General features: G+C 51.6%; 1 protein-coding gene across 3 annotated transcripts in view; it reads right to left on the minus strand.

The window, feature by feature from the left end:
• DNAH17 (dynein axonemal heavy chain 17) overlaps positions 1-26,196 on the minus strand; it is a 12,633,448-nt gene that overhangs the window by 9,687,785 nt on the left and 2,919,467 nt on the right. For all 3 annotated transcript variants that reach the window (XM_078653923.1, XM_078653924.1, XM_078653922.1), the window contains exon 21: positions 3,571-3,740. In XM_078653923.1, coding sequence (XP_078510049.1) covers positions 3,571-3,740 — 170 coding nt within the window. The remainder of the gene's footprint in view (positions 1-3,570; positions 3,741-26,196) is intronic.

Below are 26,196 nucleotides of genomic sequence, written 5' to 3' on the forward strand. Positions count from 1 at the left end.
CTTGGTTTGTGAGCCACCACTACAATTGATGTGCAGTCTCCTCCAAAATCTGGACGACATTGGAAAGATTCCCCTGATGCTGCGCCCACTGGAACTTCAGGTCCTACTGCAGAACCCGCATATGCCATCTAGCATGATCCACCCGCAGGATACAGGAGGCCATGAAGCCTAGTAGCCTCAGGGTCATTCTCACCGAAATCCATGATAGAGGCTGAAACATCAGTATCATAGCCCGAATATCCTAGACTCACTGCTCGGGATTATAAGCCCGAAACTGGGCTGTGTCCAATACTGCTCCGAAGAAAAGGAGCTTCTGAGAGGGAATCAGGTACGACTTCGGCATGTTGATAGTGAACCCCAGCGGATGCAGGAGGTCTGCCGTAGTCTGGAGGTGGGAGACGACAGCCTGGGTGAGCCCGCCTTCAACAGCCAGTCGTCGAGATAGGGGAAGAGTGGAACCCCTGATCTGTGTAGATGTTTTGCGCCCATGTCATCACTTTCATGAACACTCGTGGGGAGCTGGTAAGGCCAAAGGGGAAACACGGTAAACTGAAAATGCTTGTGGCCTACCCTGAACCGTAGGTAATGCCTGTGGGGTGGCAGGATGGGGATGTGGAAAAGGGCGTCCTGCAAGTCCAACGCTACTATCCAGTCTCCGGGAGTGAGAGTAGAGAGGACCTGAGCCAACGTGAGCATTTTGAACTTCTCCTTCCGAAGGAAGTGGTTGAGGCGCCTGAGGTCTAAGATAGGACGCAGTCCTTTGTCCTTCTTGGGTACAACTAAGTAGTGGGAATAGCAACCACAACCTACTTCTGGCACAGTGACCCGTTTGATAGCTCCCTTGGCCAAGAGAGCTGTAACTTCCTGGCAGAGAAGGGCCAAGTGATCCTCCAACATGCAATTGAATGCTGGCGGCATGGAGGGAGAGGTAGTCTTGAAGTGGAGGGAGGAGCCCCTTCGGGCTATCTGCAAAACACACCTGTCCGACGTGATGTTTTGCCAGTGAGGGAGATGATGACGAATCCAGCTAACCACTGGTCTCTGGTGGCCCTGCAAGGTCAGACTAGGAAGGCTGCTGTGGGGGGTATGGATGAACTGGCCCTCCCACTGGCCCCCAGACCCACGTTGCTGGGTCTCACGACAGCGGCCACATATAGAATGGGTAGCTTGCATGGCCCTGTAGCTCAATTGGGTGGAACATGGTGGGGCACCCCTTCCATAGCCACGAAAGGGGCGAAAGGCAGATTGTGTGGGGTGAGAGGTTGCCGCTAAGCCCAAGGTCCTAGCTGTAGCCCTAGAATCCTTGAAGCGCTCAAGCTCTGAGTCTGGCTTGTCACCGAACAGGCGATGGCCATCAAAGGACATGTCCAAAAGGCTGGATTGGACATCCCCCGAAAAACCAGATGTCCTCAACCAGGTGTAGAGCATCAAGGCTACTGACATGGAAATTGTTCTGCCCAGAGACTCGACAGTATCCAGCCCACACCAGATGGTGAACTACACTGCGTCTCGACCATCAGCAACTGCATGGGTGAGAACAGGCCGGCCCTCCGGGCACTGTGGCAGCACTTGCGCAACCGTATCCCACACCGTAAGGGTATAACCGCCCAAGGGGCATGCAGCGTTCACCGACCGCAGCCCTAAGCTGGCAAAAGAAAACATCTTCTTCCCAAGGTCTTCCAGCTTCTTTGATTCCCTATATGGGGGAGCAGTAAGGAATGCACCTTCAAAGGAAAAGGCTTAGACCACCAAGCTCTCGGGGTTTGGGTGTTGGGAGAGGAAAAGTGGGTCGCCCGAGGCAGGACGGTGGCATTGGGCAATATGGACAATGGGAGCCGCTGGGCTTGGACCAAGTGCCCAGAAGGATGTCAGTGAGGGCATCATTAAAAGAAAGCAGGGGCTTTGATGAGGCTGCTGCTAGCTGAACCACATCTGTCAAGAGGTTAGTCCTGACTGCCACCGTAGGAAGCTCGAGGCCCAAGGCCTCAGCCGCCCTATACACCACTGCGTATGAAGCTCCCTCCTCTGTAGACACGGTAGGGGGTTAGAGCATGCCAAGGTCTGGGGAGGTTTCCAAACGACTGGCATGACCCAACTGCTCTCCCCAGTATGGCTTTTCAAGCTAGTCAGATAAAGGGTCAACAGACCCCACCCAGTCCTCCTCACACTCCTCTGGCTGCTACTCCTGGCAATTGAGAATGCCAGGGATGAACAGCAGTACAAAAGTACCCTCCGGAGTCGGTACTGGCGTCGGGTACACGTCGGTCCGACACCGGGTCCAAGTCGGGGTGAAGCCGTGGTTGATGCCGGTTGGGGGCACAACCGGCATTGGGGGTGTTGTCACAGGAATTGGCGTAGGGGAAAGTACAGTGAGGTCAACTGGCACCGATCCGGATCCAGGCGTGGATGCTCAGAGACCCACCAGCGCTAGAGCCCCTGGCATCAAAGGCACAAGGAACCGAGTCCGTGGAGCCCGAAGGCTCGCCTGCCGAGTCAGGCTGCTCAAAAATGCTATGAAGCGCTTCATACAAAGCTCGAAGCTGGGCAGGGGACGCTACAGCTCCGGGAAAGGGTAGGGAAGCCTGGAGCCATCCCAGGAGCGGGCTCCGAAGACGGAGCAGGAGAGCAATGACAATCTGGGTCCCACGTTATGTATACCGAATGACGAAGAGAAGGCGAAGAGCAACGATGCTTCTTCACCTTCTTCTTGTGTTTCAACTTAGCAGAGGAGTACGAAGACTTCGAGGACGACTGGTGGTGGCTCCGTGACCGGTCCTGGGACCTTCCTCTTGACCGGGACCTCGAATGACATCTACTGCCAGGCCTCCAAGAGCTTTCAAGATCGCTCCCACAAAGACTTCTCATTCATGGCCTGGCAGTCCGAGCACACCTTCGGGTTGGCACCAGGGGCACACAAGGTACGGATTGGTGACTGACACCAGCTTATGACAGGAGTCAGAGGTCTTGAAGCCGGTCCGACAAGGGGATATCCCTCGTGTCGAAGAATCAAAAAATATGTCGACAAAAGTTGAAAAAGTTTAGTCCAAAAATGACTTAGGGGCACACTCTCTCCGGATCTGTGCTGGCTGGCGCGGAAAAAGAAAGAATTGATGTCAGCCCGCAGGGGCAGCATCTAAGTGTACACCGTGATGTCATCCCGGCAACCACAACACTGACGACAGATGCAGAGTCAACCAATGCCACCTATCGACGCGCAGGGGTAGTGCTACGAAAAAACTTCTTCGGATCCAGTCTGACACCTTGGGGTAATTCTAAAGGTAAGGAATCTATAACTACAGTCTCTTTCAGATGTATGTTTCTGGATGTCTGACGAACACTATGGGCCATGTATACGAAATTACATTTTTGCATTTCCTAAACAGCGAATCATAAGAAATTGTTATTTAATAAATGCAAAACGGAATGTACAAAAATAGAGGTTTCCTAATAGTGTTAACACATTCTGTCACTTTATGGAACATAATAAATAACAAGGGTTGGTTAGCCAGCAAATATAATTTGTACAATGATGACAATCACATAAGCATACAAGACTACTCAATATTTTACCTGTTGGTAACATGATTAATAAGATGCTCTTTGAACATAAGGCTCCAGCGTTTGATGATATTCAACAAAGCTTGTTTGAAAGGACGAATGTCTACTTGAAACCAAGTGTTGAACACTTTCATATTTTCAAGACTGGATACTTCTTCGAACAGTTGCTCATATAATTCAATCTGAAAGTGACAAACAAGACAAAATTAACATTTCATGGGCTAATGCACAAGTTACTTACCTTCGGTAACGATATATCTGTAAGAAACAGTAGTTAGTGTTAGATTACTTACCTTAGAATATCCCCAGGCGTCAGACTGGATCCAGAAAGTTTTGCGTAGCAGTACCCCTGCGTGTCGGTAGGCGTCGTCTGCGGCTTCTCCTCCGTTGTCGGCGTCGTTGCCGCTGGGATGACGTTGTCAGAGTACTTAGACGCCGCCCTCGCGCGCTGATGTCAGTTCTTATGCACAGCTTTTCCGCGCCAGAAACGCAGAGCCATGATAAAAAACGACACTGGTGCCATGAAACTAGGGCCCTCAAAGGGAAGAACCTTAACCCTAGATATCAGTTCGCAGAATGGGGAGGATGGGTGGGGCGGTAGGAATCTAACACTAACTACTGTTTCTTACAGATATATCGTTACCGAAGGTAAGTAACTTGTGCATCTGAAAGAAACAGGTTAGTGTTAGATTCCTTACCTTAGAATAGATACCCCAGCAATACCAACCCCGGTGGTGGGTCTGCGAACCAATGGTCACACCAGAAAGTCCTGGAGAACAGAACGGCCGAAAAAGCCATCTCTACGGACTTGGCGGTTCAGGCAGTAGTGTCTAGAGAACGTGTCCAGCGGGCCCATGTAGCTGCCTGACAGTTGTCCTGCAAGGGGACTCCCCGACCCAGGGCAGTAGTAGCCGCCGTGGCCCGAGTGGAATGGGCATGCAGCCCCACAGGAGGCTCCTTTTTAGCGAGTGAATAACAAGCCTTTAAGCACAAAACGACCCATCGAGAAATGGTTCGTTTGTGCACCGCCCGTCCCTTCTTAGCACCCACGTAACCAACAAAAAGCTGGTCGTCCACCCGGAACTGGCGAGTGCGGTCCAGATAGAATGAGAGCTCACGTTTTGGGTCCAGACGGTGGAGCCTCTCTTCCTCTTTCGAGGGATGCGGAGGCGGAAAGAAGGTGGGTAAGGTGATGGACTGCCCAGTGTGGAAGGCTGTCACCACTTTTGGCAGGAAAGAGGGACATGTTCTCAAGACAACTTCTTCCGGATGGACAGAGAGGAAAGGAGGTTTAGAAGAAATAGCCGGGAGCTCACTCACTCTCCAGGCAGAGGTCATGGCAACCAGGAATGCAGTCTTAAGAGTTAGAAGACGGAGAGGACAATTGTGAAGTGGCTCAAAGGGAGCGCACATCAGATAAGTAAGAACAAGGTTCAAGTCCCACTGAGGCATCACAAAAGGAACAGGAGGAAACATGTGAGTGATGCCCTTCAAAAATCTATTTACAACAGGGGACTTGAAAAGAGAAGGCTGATCAGGAAGCCTTAAGAAGGCTGAAATGGCAGAGAGGTAGCCTTTGATAGTGCCCAGAGCAGAGCTCTGCTGGGCAAGAGAAAGAAGAAAGAAGAGAACCTCTGAATGGGGAGCAGAAAGGGGATCCACAGTCTTTGCTGTGCACCATGCCACAAATTTGTTCCACCTGCAGGAGTATACCGTTTCTGTGGAGGGACACCTGGCTGCCAGAATCACATCACAGACTTCAGGAGGCAAGTCAAATGGCCTCAACTGTCGCCGCTCAATCTCCATGCATGGAGGTGGAGACTGGACAGGTTCGGGTGGAGGACCGTCCCCTGCTGCTGTGACAGAAGGTCCTCCTGAAGAGGCAGACGAATCGGGGGATCGACTGACATGTTGAGCAGCTCGGGACACCTGTGTCTTCGCACCCAGTCCGGAGCTACAAGGATGACTTGGGCCCGGTCGTGCCTGATCTTCGCATACAACAGATCCCAGCTCAACTCGCGTCGAAAAACGTCTCCGAGCGAGTGCCGCCTTGGAAATTCCAATGCGCAGAACTGATTACATTGCACGTTCTCTTCTATGGCGAATAGATGTAACCAAGGCTCACCCCACTGCTGAAAGAGACCTTGCGTCACATCCGAGTTCAGACACCATTCGTAATCCATCATGCACCGATGGCTGAGTTTGTCCGCCCTGGCGTTCAAGGAACCTGCCAGGTGTTGAACCACCAGGGAGACGCCCTGGTGTTCCAGCCATTGCCAGAGGCGCAGACCCTCCTTGCAAAAGGTCCACGACCCCACTCGCCCTGTTTGTTGCAGTACCACATGGCAGTGGTGTTGTCCGTGAACACCTGTACTACACTCCCCCGGACAGAGGGGAGGAATGCCTTCAGTGATAGACGAATCGCCTGCAGCTCCAAAAGGTTGATATGGAGCCGGGACTCCGGCGGAGACCAGAGGCCTCTGATCTCCGCCTCTCCAATGTGGCCTCCCCAGCCCTGGAGGGAAGCATCCGTCACAACTACTTGCTCCGGTCGGGGAAGGGAGAGGGATCTGCCGCTGACCCAATCGCGGTCCGTGAGCCACCACTGCAGCTGTCTCGCAGTGCCCTCCGAGATCAGGACATGGCCGGACAGGTTGCCCTGATGCTGGGCCCACTGACACTTCAGGTCCCACTGAAGATCCCGCATCCACCACCGGGCTTGATGCACCAGAAGGATACAGGAGACCATCAGCCCCAGAAGCCGCAGCGTCAACCTGACCGAGACCCGGGACAAAGGCTGAAAGAGTGGGATAAACCCGAAACTGTCCCGAGTCTAGACCGCTCCGATGAAGAGGAGCTTCTGAGAGGGACACAGGTGTGACTTCGGCACATTGATGGAGAACCCCAGCAGGTGCAGGAGGTCGGCCGTGGTCTGGAGGTGGCTGATGACTGCCTAGGCCGAGCCTGCCTTCAACAACCAGTCGTCGATGTAGGAAGGTGGATATCTGACTATGGTTACCCCCAACTTTTTGCCTGGTGTTTTGCTGATTTTTGACTTAGTTGGCCTGGGATCCTGCTATTCAGGACCCCAGGCTTCCTGCTCTCTCTGTTAAAATGGACTCCATGTACCCTAGGTACATATCTAATTGGATACTGAGTCACCTTATCAGTCCCTGTACAGTATACCTTAGGTATCCAGGGCATAGGTGTACCCAGGGCCTACCAGGGACTGAAGCATGTATTATGCCACCCCTGGCTGGCCATACAAAACTGACACAACTGGCTGCCAGACAGCTGGGGCAAGGTGGTGTAATCACCCTTTGCTGTAGATATAGTATACCTATATCTAACCCTAAAATGGACACATATATTCCTATCAGTCACTCCTATGGCAGGCCTTATCAATCCTGAAGGCAGAGTGCTTGGAATTATGTGAGATGGTGCTCTGGCATGAGCTGAGCCCGTCTGCAGCTTGCGGAACCAAGTCCTAATAGCTGTTCCATGATGACGCTATACCATATACTCTTAAGTGCATTATCAACCTCGCAGTTAAATGCTAACTCTGGTATAACATTATCAAAACATGTCGAGTAAGGTGTCATACGAATTGGAATACTACCCCCTCGCCAATTCTGGCGACGGGGGTAGCATTCCACCCTTCTAGAGGGACACGACATGTATGTAACTGTGAACCCCGGTTAAAGTTAACCCGAGCCTCAGCATCACAAAATGGATGCTGCCACCACAGACACAAGTCTGACCTCCTGCTGCTGGAAGTCCTTCCAGCGAGGGAAGCTTGGACAAAGGGTTTCCTGCCTTGGGAGGTGCTAGCCTCACCCCAGACAGGATTTTGTGTATTGGGTAGGACAGGCCTGAAAGGAATGAGACATGCCTGGGGCACACAAGGTGTCATGTGCATACACCGGTTCAAACCAGTTGCTGGGGCATCCCTGCCCCAGCTCTGGCAGAAAACCGGACAAAGGATAGGGGTGTAGCCACCCCCTTCCTGGTCCCACCCAGGGGAGGGACCTAGTCAGTTGTGCAGCCCCCTTTAGGAGAATAAAGGTAGGAGCTGGTCCCATTCCAAATTAGATTATCCTGAACAATTCTACAAGAAGAAACTCTGGACTTCGACGTTCTGCTCCACAGAAGACTGAACAATCTCCCTTGTGGACAAGGAGTGTCCACCCTGCAACTGCAGGCACCATCAAGCGTCCAGCGGCTTCACTTTGTCGTCTTCCCTCGAGGATCCAGACTTCAGAGCCCGACGAGACCCGGATTCCCAGACCTCTCCGACCTCAACTCACATCTGCAGCAAAGCTGAGACCCGTGGGTGCGACGAGACACGTGGGACCGGCCATCTTGAACGAACCTGCACTTCGCTTCCAGCACAACTCCCGAGGTAAACTCAACCAAGTGCTTTGGGGATTGAGAAGCCCCAGCCCCGAGCAGCCCCTTCACCGAAGATCAGCTCTCCAGCTTCCACAAGATCTGCGTGGGGCACTTCTGCTTGTTTGCTGCTCGACGCGTTGTCTGGTCAATTGCCGGCTGGCTAGTGGCCTCCTAGACGACGAACCTTTGAATCTTAACTGCTGGTCTGGTTGCTCCAGACTGGCCCTTGCTCCCGTCTAAAAGAGGGGCACCCCGGACTCTCCTAGTCCGCACCAGACGTCTTTTCCACTCACCGCGTAGGTTGCCTTTGCCAAGGCCCGTTGACTCCAAATCCGGATCCGACACCGCTGACAGCGAGAGCCTGCGTGGGACAGCTCGTGCCTCCATCCTGGTTGTCGAAGACACCTCCTGGTCCATGTGGCTGCAGAGTCAAGCGTCCACTCTTCACCTGATCGCGACAACAGCACCTGGTTCCTTCCTGGTTCCACACCGGTCACTGGCAAGTGACTTTGAACACTGTCCCCTCTGCTTTCAGGTCCTCTTCTTCACCGATCCACCCTTGGATCGCACCGGACATCTTCCTCCTGGTCGCCTGCAGCATCTTTTCTTCCAGGCTCCATTGACTTCAACGCGAGAACCCGACACACTTTGACACCTATGCACCCGCACCCCGTGGGTGAGTTAACGAGAGCATTTCGGTGCTCAAGGGTAGTTTAACTGTCCTAGTGTCCAGTTCCACAGTCGTTTTAGTCCTACCTAGTCAGGATTGTCCGTACTCACATTTAACTAGAACTCTACTGTCCATAGATGTTATTACACATCTCGCGTGTGAGTTCACACTCTGCACACGCGTTCCGTGGGCCTCCTATTACTTAACTAGAGTTAGTGTAGCGTGGTCCCAACGATCCTACAGCCTCTGGACAGCTCCATTCCTTTTATCGACTTTCACATTCCACTTAATTAGTATATGGTTTGTCGTGCCTCTAGGGCACCATTGTAATTTTGTGCAACTTATCGTATTTTTCTTAAGAGATTGTCATGTGCTTAGCCCTCTGACCTCATAAAGAGTTCAGAGGTGTTGTTATTAATAAATATACTGTTTATTTTCATAACAACCTGTGTGGTGTCCTTTCATCTGGTATTCAAGGGGTTATATTGTGGTAAAACAGCTGGCTTCACATGCCAAAAGAGTTTAGCCTAAGATTGCTTTGTCCATGCTACCATTAGGATAGCTGGTCTATAAGGTTGACTTACAACCAATCACCATAAGGGTTGTTTGGACTGATACAAGGTGATCACTAGAACTAGTGGGCATCATATATCAGGCCAACTTCTCACAGTCTGGACCCCATACCATCATTGAGCAAAAGGGATAGGTCACCTACTTGGTGGACATGGGAACTCCCAGGAGCCCCCACAGGGTGCGTCATGTGAATAGGCTCAAGGCATTTGTCAACAGGGAGGACATGGGCTTGCTCATGGCCACAGATGAGGGGCAGGAGGAAGAGAGTGACCCTCTCCCAGACCTGCTCACTCAGAACCCTGATGATGGGTCAGTAGATGGTGTAGTCTTTTCTGACAGCCTCTATGAACATCAACAAGAGGATTGTAAACAGGTTCTTCAATCCTTCAGGCAAATGTTCTCACTGACCCCCAGTCAGACAAACTGGTGCACCCATGAGGTGGACACTGGTGACAGTCTGCCTGTCAAGAGTAAAATCTACAGGCAACCTGACCACGTCAGGGACTGCATAAAGAAAGAAGCTCAAAAGATGTTGGAATTGGGAGTCAATGAACCCCCAATCACCATAAGGGTTGTTTGGACTGATACAAGGTGATCACTAGAACTAGTGAACATCATATATCAGGCCAACTTCTCACATTGGTGTGCAGCGGTTGGGATTTGAGCTTGCTGTTGTTTTTACCACGTATAATCTTGAAATATCATATGAAAGATCACATAAGGTACCTAGGTACATATAACAAGCTTAGAAATACTCTGAGTTCTACTGAACCAGCTGTTGTAGTAGAAAGGGCCTAGCACACCCTGACTACAACTCTTAGCAAGGGATCAGTAGGAAAGCCCATAGTGTAGGTAGGTGCATCACTTACACCGCACTAGAAAGCATGTCTATCCATGGAGAGACTTCATAGACTCCCCTAGTGGTTAGTGACCCTCCACAGGTCCTTTCCAGATATGCAGCTCTCAGTTTCCAGGAGATGAGACAATTGTGTACCTCCAGGAAATTGAAACAGGGTTCTAACCCTACCACTCCTTTTCTGTTAGGTCTCTTAGAGACATATGATGCCAGAAGGGCTTCTAACCCAGGCCCCTCTAATCCAGATGGGAGCATGCCCCCCTTGAAGGGAATCCTAACTCCAACCCCCCTGAAACAGAGAATGTAGATGAGGAAGAGGAGGAGTCCTCTGGGGATGAGGCAGACAAAGGTCCAGTAGTAGTCAGCAGACTCACAAGGGCAAACTTAAGCCTACGTGAAGGTGGTACTGGGGCAGCCCCAAGACCATCTCAAGCAGGCCTAACCTTGGGAATAGACGAGTTAGATCTCATTCCAGAGGCTCTAACAGATCTATTCACACCCATGTCTCTCAGGCAACTTCTCAGAGAGGGATGACATCCCCTCAGAGGAGAGAGCATGAAGCAATGATGAGGGAAGTGAATCTGAGGATTGAAAGGGAAGAACTTGCTCTTGCCAAAGAGAAACTTGCCTTTGCCAGAGAGCAACAGTTGAGTGGGGTAGTCCCCACTGGTGGCAGCAATATCCCTAGGGATAGAGAAAGAGGTTTTGATACTAGAAACCTGAGTAAAATAGTGCCCTCCTGTAAGACAGGAGATGATATCCACAAGTGGATAACTGCTTTGGAGAGAGCCTGCAAAGTACAGCAGGTACCCCAGAGTCAGTGGGCAGCTATATTGTGGCTCTTCTTTGAAGGTAAAGGTAGAGACAAGCTCCTCACTGTTAGAGATGAGTATGCTAATGATTACCAAGTCTTGAAAAATGCACTGATTGATGGGTTTGGCTTAACCACTGAACAGTACAGGTTAATGTTCAGAGACACCCAGAAAACTCAGCCTCAAGATTGGACTGACTTTGTTGATTGTGCCACTAAGGCTTTGGAAGGCTGGTTACTGGGAAGTAAGGTTACTGATTACACAGGATTGTATAATCTAATTATGAGAGAGCAAGTCTTAAATAATTGTCAGAACCAGTTATTACACCAGCACCTGGTAGACTCTGATCTGACCTCTCCACAAGAATTGGGTAAGAGGGAAGACAAATGGGTCAGAACCAGGATTAGGCCTAAGAACCAAGGTGGTGACCAAAAGAAGGAATCAACCAAGCCTCAAGAGAAGGGTGGGAATAAATCTACAGATCAAACCACATCAGGGCCCCAAAATTCCTCTGAAGGGGGTGGGTCCCAGAATCCTTCCAATACCCAGAAGAAACCTTATTGCCATACCTGCAAACAGGTAGGCCATTGGAAAACTGACAGCAGTTGCCCAAGGGCCAACAACAATAAGGAGAACATACCCCCAAGTAACACTTCCAAGCCTCCTGTTACTACTAGTAGCAATCCCCCAGGTGGTGGGAGTGCCCCCAGGAATTTAGGTGGATTTACTTTGGGAGTTCCTGGGGACTCTGGCCTAACCAGGTCCCCTAACTCAGATACTCTTGTCTGTGAAACTGGCATGGGGTTTGCCAACTTCACTGATTGTCCCAACACTTTGGACAAATACAGACAAGAGCCCCTCATCAATGGACTGAAAGTTGAGGCCTATAGAGACACAGGGGCTAGCATCACCATGGTGACTGGGAGCCTAGTCCCCTCAAGGCAACTTATACCTGGTGCCACATACCAGGTGACAAACATTGATGGAGTGCAGAAAAATCATCCCATGGCAGTGGTAAATCTCAGCTGGGGAGGTGTCACTGGCCCCAAGAGAGTGGCAGTGTCATCAAACTTGCCTGTAGATTGCCTACTGGGGAATGATTTAGAGATCTCAGCCTGGGCTGAGGTAGAACAAGAAACCCATTCTAAAATGGTGAATCTTCCTGAACAGCTTAGGAGGGCTGTGCCAGTCTCAGCACAATCTCAAGTAGATTCCTTCCCTGAAAAGGTTAGCAGGGCTGTAATGGTAACAGCCCATACCCAAACTGAGTCCCTTCCTGAAAAGGTTGGTGGGGCTGTGATGGCCACAGCCCAAACTCAAACTGATTCCTGTGTTGTGAAGCCTGAAACTATGGATCACTCCACACAAACAGAGAGCATTGAGGAGGAAGAGAAATCTCCCTCCCACCAGACATTAGGAAAGGATCAGCCTCCTCAGGGAACTGATCTTACCCCTTGTGAAGAAACTGCCCCAGAGGTAGTCAGGCCTAGCCTGGCAGAACCCTTGATGTCAGTGGACCCTTCCCAGGTGGGATCCAGTCTGGAGCAGCTAACCTGCCCCTCTCTACCCTGCCTCAGTCAGCCCAGGGCTGTGGTGGTCAGGGAGGCCAGTGGTGGACCCCAAAGGGCCCCCTGTCCAAAAGAACCCCCCAATCAGCAGATTAAGGGCAATGAAGCTAGTAGTCCTAGCCAAGTGAAAATAAAACAAACTCCTGAGGCATCCCCCTTAAAATTAGTTAGGGACCTCCCACAGATGGACTCTGTTGGGCACAGCCAAACTTGGGACCTAAGGGCCCCAGACCTGACCTGTCCCTCCAGTAAACCAAACAGAGGGAACCAGCCTCCAGCTTTAGGTAGCCAGAGGTTGACCCTGAGAGCTCAACACAACTCAGTCGTGGAAAGAAAGGCCTATATGGTGGATGATAATTGGAGGAAGCTGAGCCCAACATTAGTGGAGCCTCACTTCAGTACTCCATCTCAGCACCAGCCTTTTACTTTGCCAAAACACACCACAGGTAGAGATTCCCTATGGTGGAGACCCTCAGATACCCTTAGGGTGAGGGATTGCTTAGTGGACCATGAGATAGGGGGTAACCATGCCAGTGCATGCACCTCCTCATATGGCCACTCAGGCAATATAGGCTTACCTGGTCAAGGATAGCCTTATCTCCTTTCGTTTGGGGGGGGGGTTATGAAGGAAGGTGGATATCTGACTATGGTTACCCCCAACTTTTTGCCTGATGTTTTGCTGGTTTTTGACTTAGTTGGCCTGGGATCCTGTTATTCAGGACCCCAGGCTTCCTGCTCTCTCTGTTAAAATGGACTCCATGTACCCTAGGTACATATCTAATTGGATACTGAGTCACCTTATCAGTCCCTGTACAGTATACCTTAGGTATCCAGGGCATTGGTGTACCCAGGGCCTACCAGGGGCTGATGCATGTATTATGCCACCCCTGGCCGGCCATCCAACACTGACACAACGGGCTTCCAGACAGCTGGGGCAAGGTGGTGTAATCACCCTTTGCTGTAGATATAGTATACCTATATCTAACCCTAAAATGGACACATATATTCCTATCAGTCACTCCTATGGCAGGCCTTATCAATCCTGAAGGCAGAGTGCTTGGAATTATGTGAGATGGTGCTTTGGCATGAGCTGAGCCCGTCTGCAGCTTGCGGAACCAATTCCTAATAGCTGTTCCATGATAACGCTATACCATATACTCTTAAGTGCATTATCAAACTCGCGGTTAAATGCTAACTCTGGTATAACATTATCAAAACATGTCGAGTAAGGTGTCATACGAATTGGAATACTACCCCCTCGCCAATTCTGGCGACGGGGGTAGCATCCCACCCTTCTAGAGGGACACGACATGTATGTAACTGTGAACCCCGGTTAAAGTTAACCCAAGCCTCAGCATCACAAAATGAATGCTGCCACCACAGACACAAGTCTGACCTCCTGCAGCTGTGAGTCCTTCCAGCGAGGGAGGCTTGGACAAAGGGTTTCCTGCCTTGGGAGGTGCTAGCACCACCCCAGACAGGATTATGTGTATTGATAGGACAGGCCTGAAAGGAATGAGACATGCCTGGGGCACACAAGGTGTCCTGTGCATACACCGGTTCAAACCAGTTGCTGGGGCATCCCTGCCCCAGCTCTGGCGGGAAACCGGACAAAGGATAGGGGTGTAGCCAACCCCCTTCCTGGTCCCACCCAGGGGAGGGACCTAGTCAGTAGTGCAGCCCCCTTTAGGAGAATAAAGGTAGGAGCTGGTCCCATTCCAAATTAGATTATCCTGAACAATTCTACAAGAAGGAACTCTGGACTTCGACGTTCTGCTCCACAGAAGATTGAAGAATCTCCCTTGTGGACAAGGAGTGTCCTCCCTGCAACTGCAGGCACCATCAAGCGTCCAGCGGCTTCACTTTGTCGTCTTCCCTCGAGGATCCAGACTTCAGAGCCCGACGAGACCCGGATTCCCAGACCTCTCCGAACTCAACTCACATCTACAGCAAAGCTGAGACCCGTGGGTGCGACGAGACACATGGGACTGGCCATCTTGAACGAACCTGCACTTCGCTTCCAGCACGACTCCTGAGGTAAACTCGACCAAGTGCTTTGGGGATTGAGAGGTCCCAGCCCCGAGCAGCCCCTGCACCGAAGATCAGCCCTCCAGCTTCCACGAGATCTGCGTGGGGCCCTTCTGCTTGTTTGCTGCTCGACGCGTTGTCTGTTCACTTGCCGGCTGGCTAGTGGCCTCCTAGACGACGAACCTTTGAATCTTCACTGCTGGTCTGGTTGCTCCAGACTGGCCCTTGCTCCCTTCCAAAAGAGTCTCCTAGTCCGCACCAGACGTCTTTTCCACTCACCGCATGGGTTGCCTTTGCCAAGGCCTTTTGACTCCAAATCTGGATCCGACACCGCCGACAGCGAGAGCCTGCGTGGGACAGCTCGTGCCTCCATCCTGGTCGTCAAAGACACCTCCTGGTCCACGTGGCTGCAGAGTCAAGCGTCCACTCTTCACCTGATTGCGACGACAGGACCTGGTCCCTTCCTGGTTCCACACCGGTCACTGACTAGTGACTTTGAACACTGTCCCCTCTGCTTTCAGGTCCTCTTCTTCACCGATCCACCCTTGGATCGCACCGGACATCTTCCTCCTGGTCGCCTGCAGCATCTTTTCTTCCAGGCTCCATAGACTTCAACGCGAGAACCCGACACACTTTAAAACCTATGCACCTGCAGCCCGTGGGTGAGGTAACGAGAGCATTTCGGTGCTCAAGGGTAGTTTAACTGGCCTAGTGTTCAGTTCCACAGTCGTTTTAGTCCTACCTAGTCAGGATTGTCCGTACTCACCTTTAACTTGAACTGTACTGTCCATAGACGTTGTTACGAATCTCGCGTGTGAGTTCACACTCTGCACACGCGTTCCGTGGGCCTCCTATTACTTACCTAGAGTTAGTGTAGCGTGGTCCCAACGATCCTACAGCCTCTGGACAGCTCCATTCCTTTTATCGACTTTCACATTCCACTTACTTAGTATATGGTTTGTCGTGCCTCTAGGGCACCATTGTAATTTTGTGCAACTTATCGTATTACTATTTTTCTTAAGAGATTGTCATGTGTTTAGCCCTCTGACCTCATAAAGAGTTCAGAGGTGTTGTTATTAATAAATATACTGTTTATTTTCATAACAACCTGTGTGGTGTCCTTTCATCTGGTATTCAAGGGGTTATATTGTGGTAAAACAGCTGGCATCACATGCCAAAAGAGTTTAGCCTAAGACTGCTTTGTCCATGCTACCATTAGGATAGCTGGTCTATAAGGTTGACTTACAACCAATCACCATAAGGGTTGTTTGGACTGATACAAGGTGATCACTAGAACTAGTGAGCATCATATATCAGGCCAACTTCTCACAGTCGAGGTAGGGGAACAAAAGGGGGTGGTGGTGGACGGACATCAGAACCAATCAAACACTCACACCCAGTCAAAAGATCTGGGTTTGATTCATCACCGTTCTTTAGCCCACTCTGCCACCCCAGTTCAGACATGGCTATATGCAAATCAGTCTGACCCTGTGCCTCATGGGAACAGTCCAGTCTGAACTGCCAAGCCATGCCTTCCCTGGACCGGAAACGAGCTTCCGAGGACCGGTTTCTGGCATTCCAGCCGTCTTCAGCCAGGCTTGCTTGAATCCAGTGGCAAAGTGAGCAAGGGACTCACGTCTGAGCATACCCTGCCACACTTATGGCGGCCAAAGCGGTACAAAAGGGGGTGGTGATGGACGGAGCATCAGAACCAATCAAACACTCACACCCATTCAAAAGATCTGGGTTTGATCCATCACCGTTCTTTAGCCCACTCTGCCACCCCAGTTCAGACATGGCTATATGCAAATCAGTCTGACCCTGTGCCTCATGGGAACAGTCCAGCCCGAACTGCCAAGCCATGCCTTCCCTGGACCGGAAACAAGCTTCCGAGGACCGGTTTCTGGCATTCCAGCCATCTTTAGCCCGGCTTGCTTGAATCCAGTGGCAAAGTGTGCAAGGGACTCACGTCTGAGCATACCCTGCCACACTTATGGCGGCCAAAGTGGTACAAAAGGGGGTGGTGATGGACGGAGCATCAGAACCAATCAAACACTCACACCCAGTCAAAAGATCTGGCTTTGATCCATCACCGTTCTTTAGCCCACTCTGCCACCCCAGTTCAGACATGGCTATATGCAAATCAGTCTGACCCTGTGCCTCATGGGAACAGTCCACCCCGAACTGCCAAGCCATGCATTCCCTGGACCGGAAACAAGCTTCCGAGGACCGGTTTCTGGCATTCCAGCCGTCTTCAGCCCGGCTTGCTTGAATCCAGTGGCGAAGTGAGCAAGGGACTCACGTCTGAGCATACCCTGCCACACTTATGGCCTCCAAAGCGGTACAAAAGGGGGTGGTGATGGACGGAGCATCAGAACCAATCAAACACTCACACCCAGTCAAAAGATCTGGGTTTGATCCATCACCGTTCTTTAGCCCACTCTGCCACCCCAGTTCAGACATGGCTATATGTAAATCAGTCGGACCCTGTGCCTCATGGGAACAGTCCAGCCCGAACTGCCAAGCCATGCCTTCCCTGGACCGGAAACAAGCTTCCGAGGACCGGTTTCTGGCATTCCAGCCGTCTTCAGTCCGGCTTGCTTGAATCCAGTGGCAAAGTGAGCAAGGGACTCACGTCTGAGCATACCCTGCCACACTTATGGCGGTCAAAGCGGTACAAAAGAGGGTGGTGATGGATGGAGCATCAGAACCAATCAAACACTCACACCCAGTCAAAAGATCTGGGTTTGATACATCACCGTTCTTTAGCCCACTCTGCCACCCCAGTTCAGACATGGCTATATGCAAATCAGTCTGACCCTGTGCCTCATGGGAACAGTCCAGCCCGAACTGCCAAGCCATGCCTTCCCTGGACCGGAAACAAGCTTCCGAGGACCGGTTTCTGGCATTCCAGCCGTCTTCAGCCCGGCTTGCTTGAATCCAGTGGCAAAGTGAGCAAGGGACTCACGTCTGAGCATATCCTGCCATACTAAGGTAGGGGAAGACTGAAATCCCTAACATGCGCAGATGAGCTGCGACCACCGCCATCACCTTTGTGAACACCCGTGGGGCGCTGGTAAGGCCGAGGGGGAGCACGGTACACTGAAAGTGCTCGCTGCCAACCGTGTACCGCAGGTAGCGCCGTTGGGCCGGCAGGACGGGGATGTGGAAATAAGCGTCCTGCACCCCAACTCTACCATCCAGTCTCCTTGGTCCAGGGCAGCTAAAACCTGAGCCAGTGTCAGCATTTTGAACTTCTCCTTCCGGAGGAAGCCGTTGACGTTCCGTAGATCCAAGATAGGGCGTAGGCCCCCTTTGCCCTTCTTGGGTACTAGAAAGTAGTGGGAGTAGCAACCACACCCTACTTCTGGCCCAGGAACGCGCTCGATGGCCCCCTTGGCCAAGAGGGCCGTAACTTCCTCCTGCAGAAGTCGCAAATGATCCTCTGATACGCGGTGGTATTGCGGTGGCATGGCTGGAGCGGTCGCCTCGAAGGGGAGGGAGTAGCCCCTTCGGACGATTTGCAGCAACCACCTGTCCGATGTGAAAGTGCGCCAGTGAGGTAGGTGATGGCGAACCCTGCCCCCCACTGGCGTCACATGGGCCTGAAAGCATGGACTAGGAGGGTTACGAGGCAGATGCTGCAGGGGAAGGTGTGGACTGACCTCGACGTTGTCCCCGACCGCCACCACGGCAGTTTCCACGGCCGCCACCGCGTTGAATGTTAGTTTGCGGCGCGTGGCTGGCAGCACGTGTGGGGGTGCTTCTTCCTTGGCCACGAAAGGAGCGAAAGGCACCCGTTTGCTGGCACGGGGCCGAGAGGCCCAAGGACCTGGCCGTAGCCCTGGAGTCCTTAAAGCGCTCAAGCGCATGGTCTGCGACGGCCATCAAACGGCATGTCCATGAGAGTATTCTGGACATCAGCCGAGAAGTTGGCGGACCTCAACCAGGCGTGGTGACGAATCGCCACAGTCGTTGCCATCGCTCTGCCCAGTGAGTCGGTGGTATCCAGCCCACACCGGATAGAATACCGTGCTGCATCCCGGCCTTCCTCAAGGGCCTGGCCGAATTTAGCTCGTACCTCCAACTGACATTTTGGCAGCACTTCCATGACCGTGTCCCACAGAGAGTGGGTGTAGCGGCCCAAGAGGCATGCGGTTTTGGAAGACCGCAGTCCCAGACTCAGGGAGGAGAATACCTTATTGCCTTACTGCTCATACCTCTTCGATTCCCTGTCCGGCGGGGCCGACGGGAATGCGGTCTGGGAATTTGAGGCCTGGATGACCAGACTCTCGGGGTAGGGTGGGTGGACAGGAAATATGGGTCGCCAGGGGCTGGGCGGTGGCGTCTGGCCACGTTCCTATCTTCAGGCGAACCCGTAGCGGGCCTGGACCAAGTGCCCAAAAGAACGTCAGTCAAGGCCTCGTTAAACGGCAGCAGAGGCTCAGCCGAGCATGACTGCGGTTTAAGGACTTCAGTGAGGAGGTTAGTCCTCACGGCCGCGACGGGGAGCTCAAGGCCCAATGCCTTGGCTGCCCGCGTCAATACCACACTGTAGGTTGCCCCCTCCTCCGTAGCCACGGTAGGAGGCAAGACAAAACCAGTGTCTGGCGAGGTGTCCAGACCACTGGCATCCCCAAGTCCATCTGTCCAGTCCTCCGAGGACTGACACTCCCGTGTCAGAGGGTCCTCAGACCCCTCCCAATACTCCTCATTACCCATCTCCTGATATTCAGGGTTGTCAATGGATGGGGCCGGTTAATTGAAGTAAAACTCCCCAATCAACGTCGAGAGCGGTGCCGCTCCGGCGCCGGAACCGGATCGAGGGAGGCATCGGGGTCGTCAGGTCAACCGGCGACGACCCGGATACAGAAGCGGATCCAGTGGGGCCCTGCGGCGCCGAGCGGCATTAGGGCCGAAGCACCCGCCGGCATCGGGGCCGAAGCCCCCGACCCGCTAGGGCCCCCAGCCGGGTCCGCTTGGCCCGAAGGCGCCGCGGAGCCCGTCGGAGGAGTGAGGGACCTCATGGCCACGAGGAAGCGCTCGATCTCCTCCGGCGTTGCGTGCTGCCCAGGGACCGTAGGGTATGGAGCAGGCCACGACGCCCACAACTCCGACGGAGCCGCGTCGGCGGTGTCACCTGAACCCCCGGCCGCGTCACGTGAGCGTCGGGGGGAGTCGGAAGAGCGATGACGTCTCTTCGACTTCTTGTGCTTACCTGACAACTTCGAACCTGAGGAGTGATGTCGACTCCCGGAGCTATGGTGGCTCCGACCCGTGACCGGTCCCTGGACCTCCGTCCGGACCGGGACCTATTACGGTGCGGGCCCGACTGCCGGAGTTCGAGCCGCTTGCGGGACCGCTCCCGCCTAGCTTTCGAAGTCAGGGCCCGGCAGTCGGGGCAGGTCTTGTCATCGTTATCGACGCCGAGACAGTGTAGACACCGGCGGTGAGGGTCGGTGACCGACATCAGTCAGTCTCAATCCTCACAGGGCTTAAAACCTGGCATACCTACCGGCACCGTTCGGAGTCGAATAGACTCGAAAATAGATCAAAAGGATCATAGAAAGTTTAGTCAAAAAATGACTAAGGTACCACTTTTTCCAGATCTGTGCGGCTGGCACGGAAAAAAGAAGAACTGACGTCAGCGTGCGGAGGCGGCGTCTAAGTACTCCGCCGACGTCATCGCGGTGCCCACGACGCCGACGACGCAAGGGTACTGCTACGCAAAAATTTCCGGATCCAGTCTGACGCCTGGGGATATTCTAAGGTAAGGAATCTAATACTAACCTGTTTCTTTCAGATCTCTGCTTTATGACAGAAATAAACACTGTGTTCTTAAAGCTGGGCAGGGCCCACAACAAAATAACAATTATCTGGGAGGGGCAGCCCCTTCGTCTTGCCTTCAGAATCTCTGACCCCCCAGTTGTGGCCTGGTTGACTAGTTGGAAATGTGGAACCAACAGAAGTTTTCAATCCCGGGCCCAAATTGTGTGCTCTTGGGCAATCACTTTTCTGAATTTATTGCTCTGCTGCTCTCTTATGGGAAGATTGGGAGTATTTTGAGTCTGTGTACAAACTACTAGTCGGTGTGATTTAATAAATGGACTGAATATTACCTTGGACCAGTGAGGTTCCCTGTCACATGGTATAGTCACCTAAATGCAGTACAATGGAAAATATAGAGGCTTTGCTCCAAGTAGGAGTGCACTGCAGTCCTGGCTCTACTGATTTAACCAACTGTTTGTTTCTGGGCAAATAATTTTCTCTCTGTGCCCCGTCCACTGATTTGACAGCATGGCAGCAATTTGACCAGCTTTCATCTGAGAAATAGACATAAAAAGATTACTCCCCGGAGAGGCAGAGGTGGTGGGGAGAAGATGTGGCATTACTTTAGAGCTGCTGACTTTGGAACTGAGGAATCAGGCTTGAGTTTTGACTTTGTCTCATCCTGTGATTCTCCAAATCACTTAATCACACTGTGACTAAAAAAAGGAATATGTCTATGTTTAACGTAACTGGTGCTCACATAAAGCAATCCAATACCTTTCGGTCAAGTTTGCGCTATATAAAAAGTGCAGAAGAAAACGGGTTTTATTTACACATTGAAAGCTATTTGCATCGAAATTAGAGAGGGTGCTCCTGACCCTGCATAGTGCATGCCCCCTGTGAGAAGTTGGCCTGATATATAGTGCTCACTATTCTAGTGATCACTTTGTATCATACCAAACAACCCTTATTGATGATTGGTTGTAAGTCAACCTTTCAGACCAGCTATCCTAGTAGCATGGACACGAGCAGTCTTCAGGCTAAACTCTAGAGGGCGTGTTAAGCCAGCTGTTTTACCATCACATATACCCCTTGAACACCAAGTGAAAGGACACCACACAAGTTGTTATAAAAATATAGGATATTTATTAATAACAGTTCTACCCTGAACTCTTTATGAGTCAGGGAGCTAAGCACAATACAAAACTCTTACGAAAATACTTCAAGTTGCACAATTTACACAAATGCCCGAGGGGCACGAAGAACCATATACACAAAAAGTGGAATGCGAAATACTAGCAGGTAAGTAACAAGATCAAGACTTGGTAATTGTTAGCATCCTCAGCTCTAGTAGTGAGGAGCTTATCTCTACCTTTACCTTCAAAGGAGAGCCACAATATAGCTGCCCACTGACTCTGGGGGATGCACTGGACAGTGCAGGCCCTCTCCAAAGCAGTCATCCATTTGTGGATGTCATCCCCTTGTTTAAAGGGGGGCACTATTTTACTCAGGTGTCTAGTGTCAAAACGCCTGTCTTTATCCTTAGGGATATTGCTGCCACCAGTGGGGACTACCCCACTTAACTGTTGCTCTCTAGCAAAGGCAAGCTTTTCCTTGGCAAGGGCAAGTTCTTCCCTCTGAATCCTCAGATTAGCCTGTTTCATCCTTGCTTCATGTTCTCTTCTCTGAGGGGGAAGTCAGTCTCCTCTGGGGAGAGATCATTCTCCTCTGAGCAGAGGCATGAGAGTGCACAGAGATGTTGGAGTCCCTAGAATGAGATCTATCTCTTCTAACTCCAAAGTTAGGCCTGCTTAGGGTCAAGACTGGGGGTCCCCCAGATCCTTCCCTATGTAGGTCTAAGTTGGCCCTAGTAAGCCTGACTAGCTCAGGACCATTGTCTGCCTCATCCACAGAGACTTCCTCTTCCTCTTCCTCCTCCTCTTCTACATCTTCTGTTTCAGGGAGGTTGGAGTCTGGGTCACCACGAGTACCTTCTAAGGGGGGCATGCTCCCATCTGTCTGAGAAGCTTTCCTAGCATCATAAGTCTCTAAGAGACCTAACAGAAAAGGAGTGGTAGGGTTAGAACACTGGTTTAGTTTCCTGGAGGTACACAATTGTCTCATCTCCTGGAAGCTAAGGCCTGCATATCTGGAAGTGACCTGTGGAGGGTCAACAGCCACAAGGGGAGTCTCTGAAGACTCTCCATGGGTAGACATGCTTCTAGTGTGGTGTAAGTGATGCACCTACCTACACTATGGGTTTACCTACTGATCCCTTGCTAAGAGTTGTAGTCAGGGTGTGCTAAGCCCTGTTACACTACAACAGCTGGTTCAGTAGAACTCAGAGTATTCTAAGTTAAGTTATATGTACCTGGGTACTTATGTGATCTTTCAATCGATATTCTTAGGATACGTGCGAGGTAAAACAACAGCAAGCTCAAATCCCACCGCTGCCACCAATGTGAGAAGTTGGCCTGATATATAGTGCTCACTATTCTAGTGATCACTTTGTATCATACCAAACAACCCTTATTGATGATTGTTTGTAAGTCAACCTTTCAGACCAGCTATCCTAGTAGCATGGACACGAGCAGTCTTCAGGCTAAACTCTAGAGGGCGTGTTAAGCCAGCTGTTTTACCATCACATATACCCCTTGAACACCAAGTGAAAGGACACCACACAAGTTGTTATAAAAATATAGGATATTTATTAATAACAGTTCTACCCTGAACTCTTTATGAGTCAGGGAGCTAAGCACAATACAAAACTCTTACGAAAATACTTCAAGTTGCACAATTTACACAAATGCCCGAGGGGCACGAAAAACCATATACACAAAAAGTGGAATGCGAAATACTAGCAGGTAAGTAACAAGATCCAGAGGCTTCAGGATCGCTAGGACTACACTACTGAACCTTCAGATTACGAGCAGGAGGTCTAGGGCGATCGCGTGCAGAGTGTGCACTCTCACGCGGGATGCGGGAAGAAGTCTATGGATGCTAGATTTCGTAAAGTTAGTGTTATCGGACGAATCCGACTAGTTAGGCTGAAAACGAAAAAGGATCTGGACACTTAGATAGTGAACCTACGTTGGAGCACCGATATGCTCGAGTTACCTAGCCCAGGAGCTGCGGCTGCATAGGGTTCAAAAGACGTCGGGAATCCTCGTTACAGTCTATGGAGCCTAATAGAAGAAGTTGCTGGCAGGCGACCAGTGATGAAGTTCGATGGGACCCAAGCCTGGATCGGAGTTGAAGATGCCCTGAAAGCAGAGGGGACTCAGTTCTTGATCACTAGCCAGTGATCAGATGGGCACCAGGATGGCACCGGATGAAATCACCTCGACCAGGTGAGTGGGCGACGCTGGACTCTGCAGTCACATGGGCTAGGAGGCGTTGTCGGCGACCAGGCTGGAGGTGCGAGCTGTCCCACGAGGCTGTCGGCGATGCTGGACTCAGGATTTGAGCAACAAACCTTGTCAAAGGCAAGCCCACGCGGTGGAGTCAAGATGGCGTCTGGAGTGGACCAGGAGGGTCCGGGGTGCTCCTCTCTTGGAAGGGAGCAAGGGCCAGTCTGGGGCAACCAGACTAGCGGTGAAATCGTCGTGGTACGTCGTCAAGAGGGTCACTAGCCAACGGGCAAGTGACCGGACAACGTGGCAAGCAGCAAAGAAGCAGAAGGGCCCCACGCAGATCTCGTGGATGCTGGGGGGCTGGACTTCGGTGCTGGAACTGCTTAGGGTTAGGGCTTCTCAAACCCCAATGCACTTACTCGAGGGTCTCTCGGGGGTTGTGCTGGTGAAGCGTCGTGCAGGTCTTGGAGATGGCCGGTCCCACGGGTCTCGTCACACCCACGAATCTCAGCTTGGGCTGGATAATGTAGGTAGAGGTCATAGATGGCAGGGAATCCGGGTCTCGTCGAGCTGGGCAGTCTTGATCCGGAGGATGGACTTACAGCAAACCGCAAGAGCTTCGATGGTGCCTGCTGGTGCAGAGTGGCTACTCCTTAGCCACAAGGGAGAGTCTTCAGAAGAGTCAAGAGTTCCTTTCGTGGAAAGTAGTTTCAAGATTCAAGATTATCTAATTTGGGAAGGGGGCCTGCTCCTACCTTTATCCTAAGAAAAGGGGCTGGCACGCGACTAAGTCCTGCCCTATGGGTGGGACTAGGAGGGGGGTGGTTACACCCCTCTCCTTTGTCCGGTCTCTCCCCAGCTCAGGGGCTGGTGTGCCCCAGGAACTGGTTTGAGCCGGCATATGCACAGTGAGCACCGGGGTGCCACTTGCAGTCACCTTCCTTTCAGCCCTGCCTACCTGGGATACACAAAATCCTGTCTGGGATGGTGCTAGCACCGCCCCTGACAGGAAACCCTTTGTCCAGGCCTCCATTGCTGGAAGGACTCCCAGCAATAGGAGGGCAGACTTGTGTCTGACTTTAACCGGGGTTCACAGTTACATACATGTTGTGTCCCTCTAGAAGGGTGGAATGCTAACCCCGTCACCAGAATTGGTGAGGGGTTAGTATTCCAATTCGTATGACACCTTACTCGACATGTTTTGATAATGTTATACCAAAATTAGCATTTAACCGCGAGGATTATAATGCACTTAAGAGTATATGGTATAGCGTTATCATGGAACAGCTATTTGGACTTGGTTCCGCAAGCTGCAAATGGGCTCAGCTCATGCCAGAGCACCATCTCACATAATTCCAAGCACTCTGCCTTCAGGATTGATAAGGCCTGCCATAGGAGTGACTGATAGGAATATATGTGTCCATTTTAGGGTTAGATATAGGAATACTATATCTAAAGCAAAGGGTGTTTACACCACCTTGCCCCAGCTGTCGTGCAGCCAGTTGTGTCAGATTTGGATTTCCAGCCAGGGGTGGCATAATACATGCTGCAGCCCCTGGTAGGCCCTGAGTGCACCTATTTATTTTATTTATTTGCAAACTTATACCGCGCTGGGAATCGACTCCCGAAGGAGTATCTCCGCGCCTCTGGCGTCATCTGTGAGCAAAGAGGACCCAATCATAAAAACATTCCTCCCTAGATAGATAGCCTAGTGCTGAAAGAGAAAAGTTTTTAGTTTTTTCCTGAAAGGAAGATGATCTCTGCATTGTCTGATACACATAAGATAATTATTCTACACATAAAACTAGGATAAACAGTGAAAACCAGAAGTCTCTACAACCCTCTGGGGCAGAGTTCTGACCCCAAACAGTATTATAGTGCCTAGAAGCCAATGCCCTGGGTACCTAAGGTACACTGTACAGGGACTGATAAGGTGACCCAGTATCCAATTGGATATGTACCTAAGGTACATGGAGTCCATTTTAACTAAGAGAGCAGGAAGCCTGGGGTCCTGAATAGCAGGATCCCAGGCCAACTAGGTCAGAAACCAGCAAAACACCAGGCAAAAAGTTGGGGGCAACCATAGTCAGGTATCCACCTTCCTACACCCCCCTCGTACGCTACAACGCCTCCCTGCCTGCCACTGGCAAGCTTCTCTTTCACAGCTCATATACATCTGAAAGAGTGAGAGTTGCTTGTCTTTTTAAATCCTTAAAACTGTCAGGCCCCAAATGCGGGCTAATTGGCAATGGAGTGGGAAGTGCCGTCAACCCCACTCACAGATCAAAGTCAGACGGGCCTCGCGTTACATGTGGGGCTGTAAGGCCCAGGGGAAAAGGGGCCCCCTCACTGGGGCTTAGCAGCCATGGTCCAGTGCTGCGAGGCACAGGGGAGGTAGGCCTCTTCCCCTATTCCTACACATGATTGCAAAGCCCAGGTGAGAGGCATCCCTTCCCTGGGCCTCGGAGTGCTGCACCACAGGTGTGAGGCCTAAGACGTGGTAGGTAAACAATTTTGCGAGGCCCCATGTTGTTGGGCTGAGCGCGAGGCCCTGGGCAGCCACCCATGCTGCCCATGCCTAGAGCCGGCCCTGCCTAGCACTGTCACCTGTCCCAGC

Source organism: Lissotriton helveticus, chromosome 7 (assembly GCF_964261635.1).
Source record: "Lissotriton helveticus chromosome 7, aLisHel1.1, whole genome shotgun sequence".
In the NCBI taxonomy this organism is placed as follows: Eukaryota; Metazoa; Chordata; class Amphibia; order Caudata; family Salamandridae; genus Lissotriton; species Lissotriton helveticus.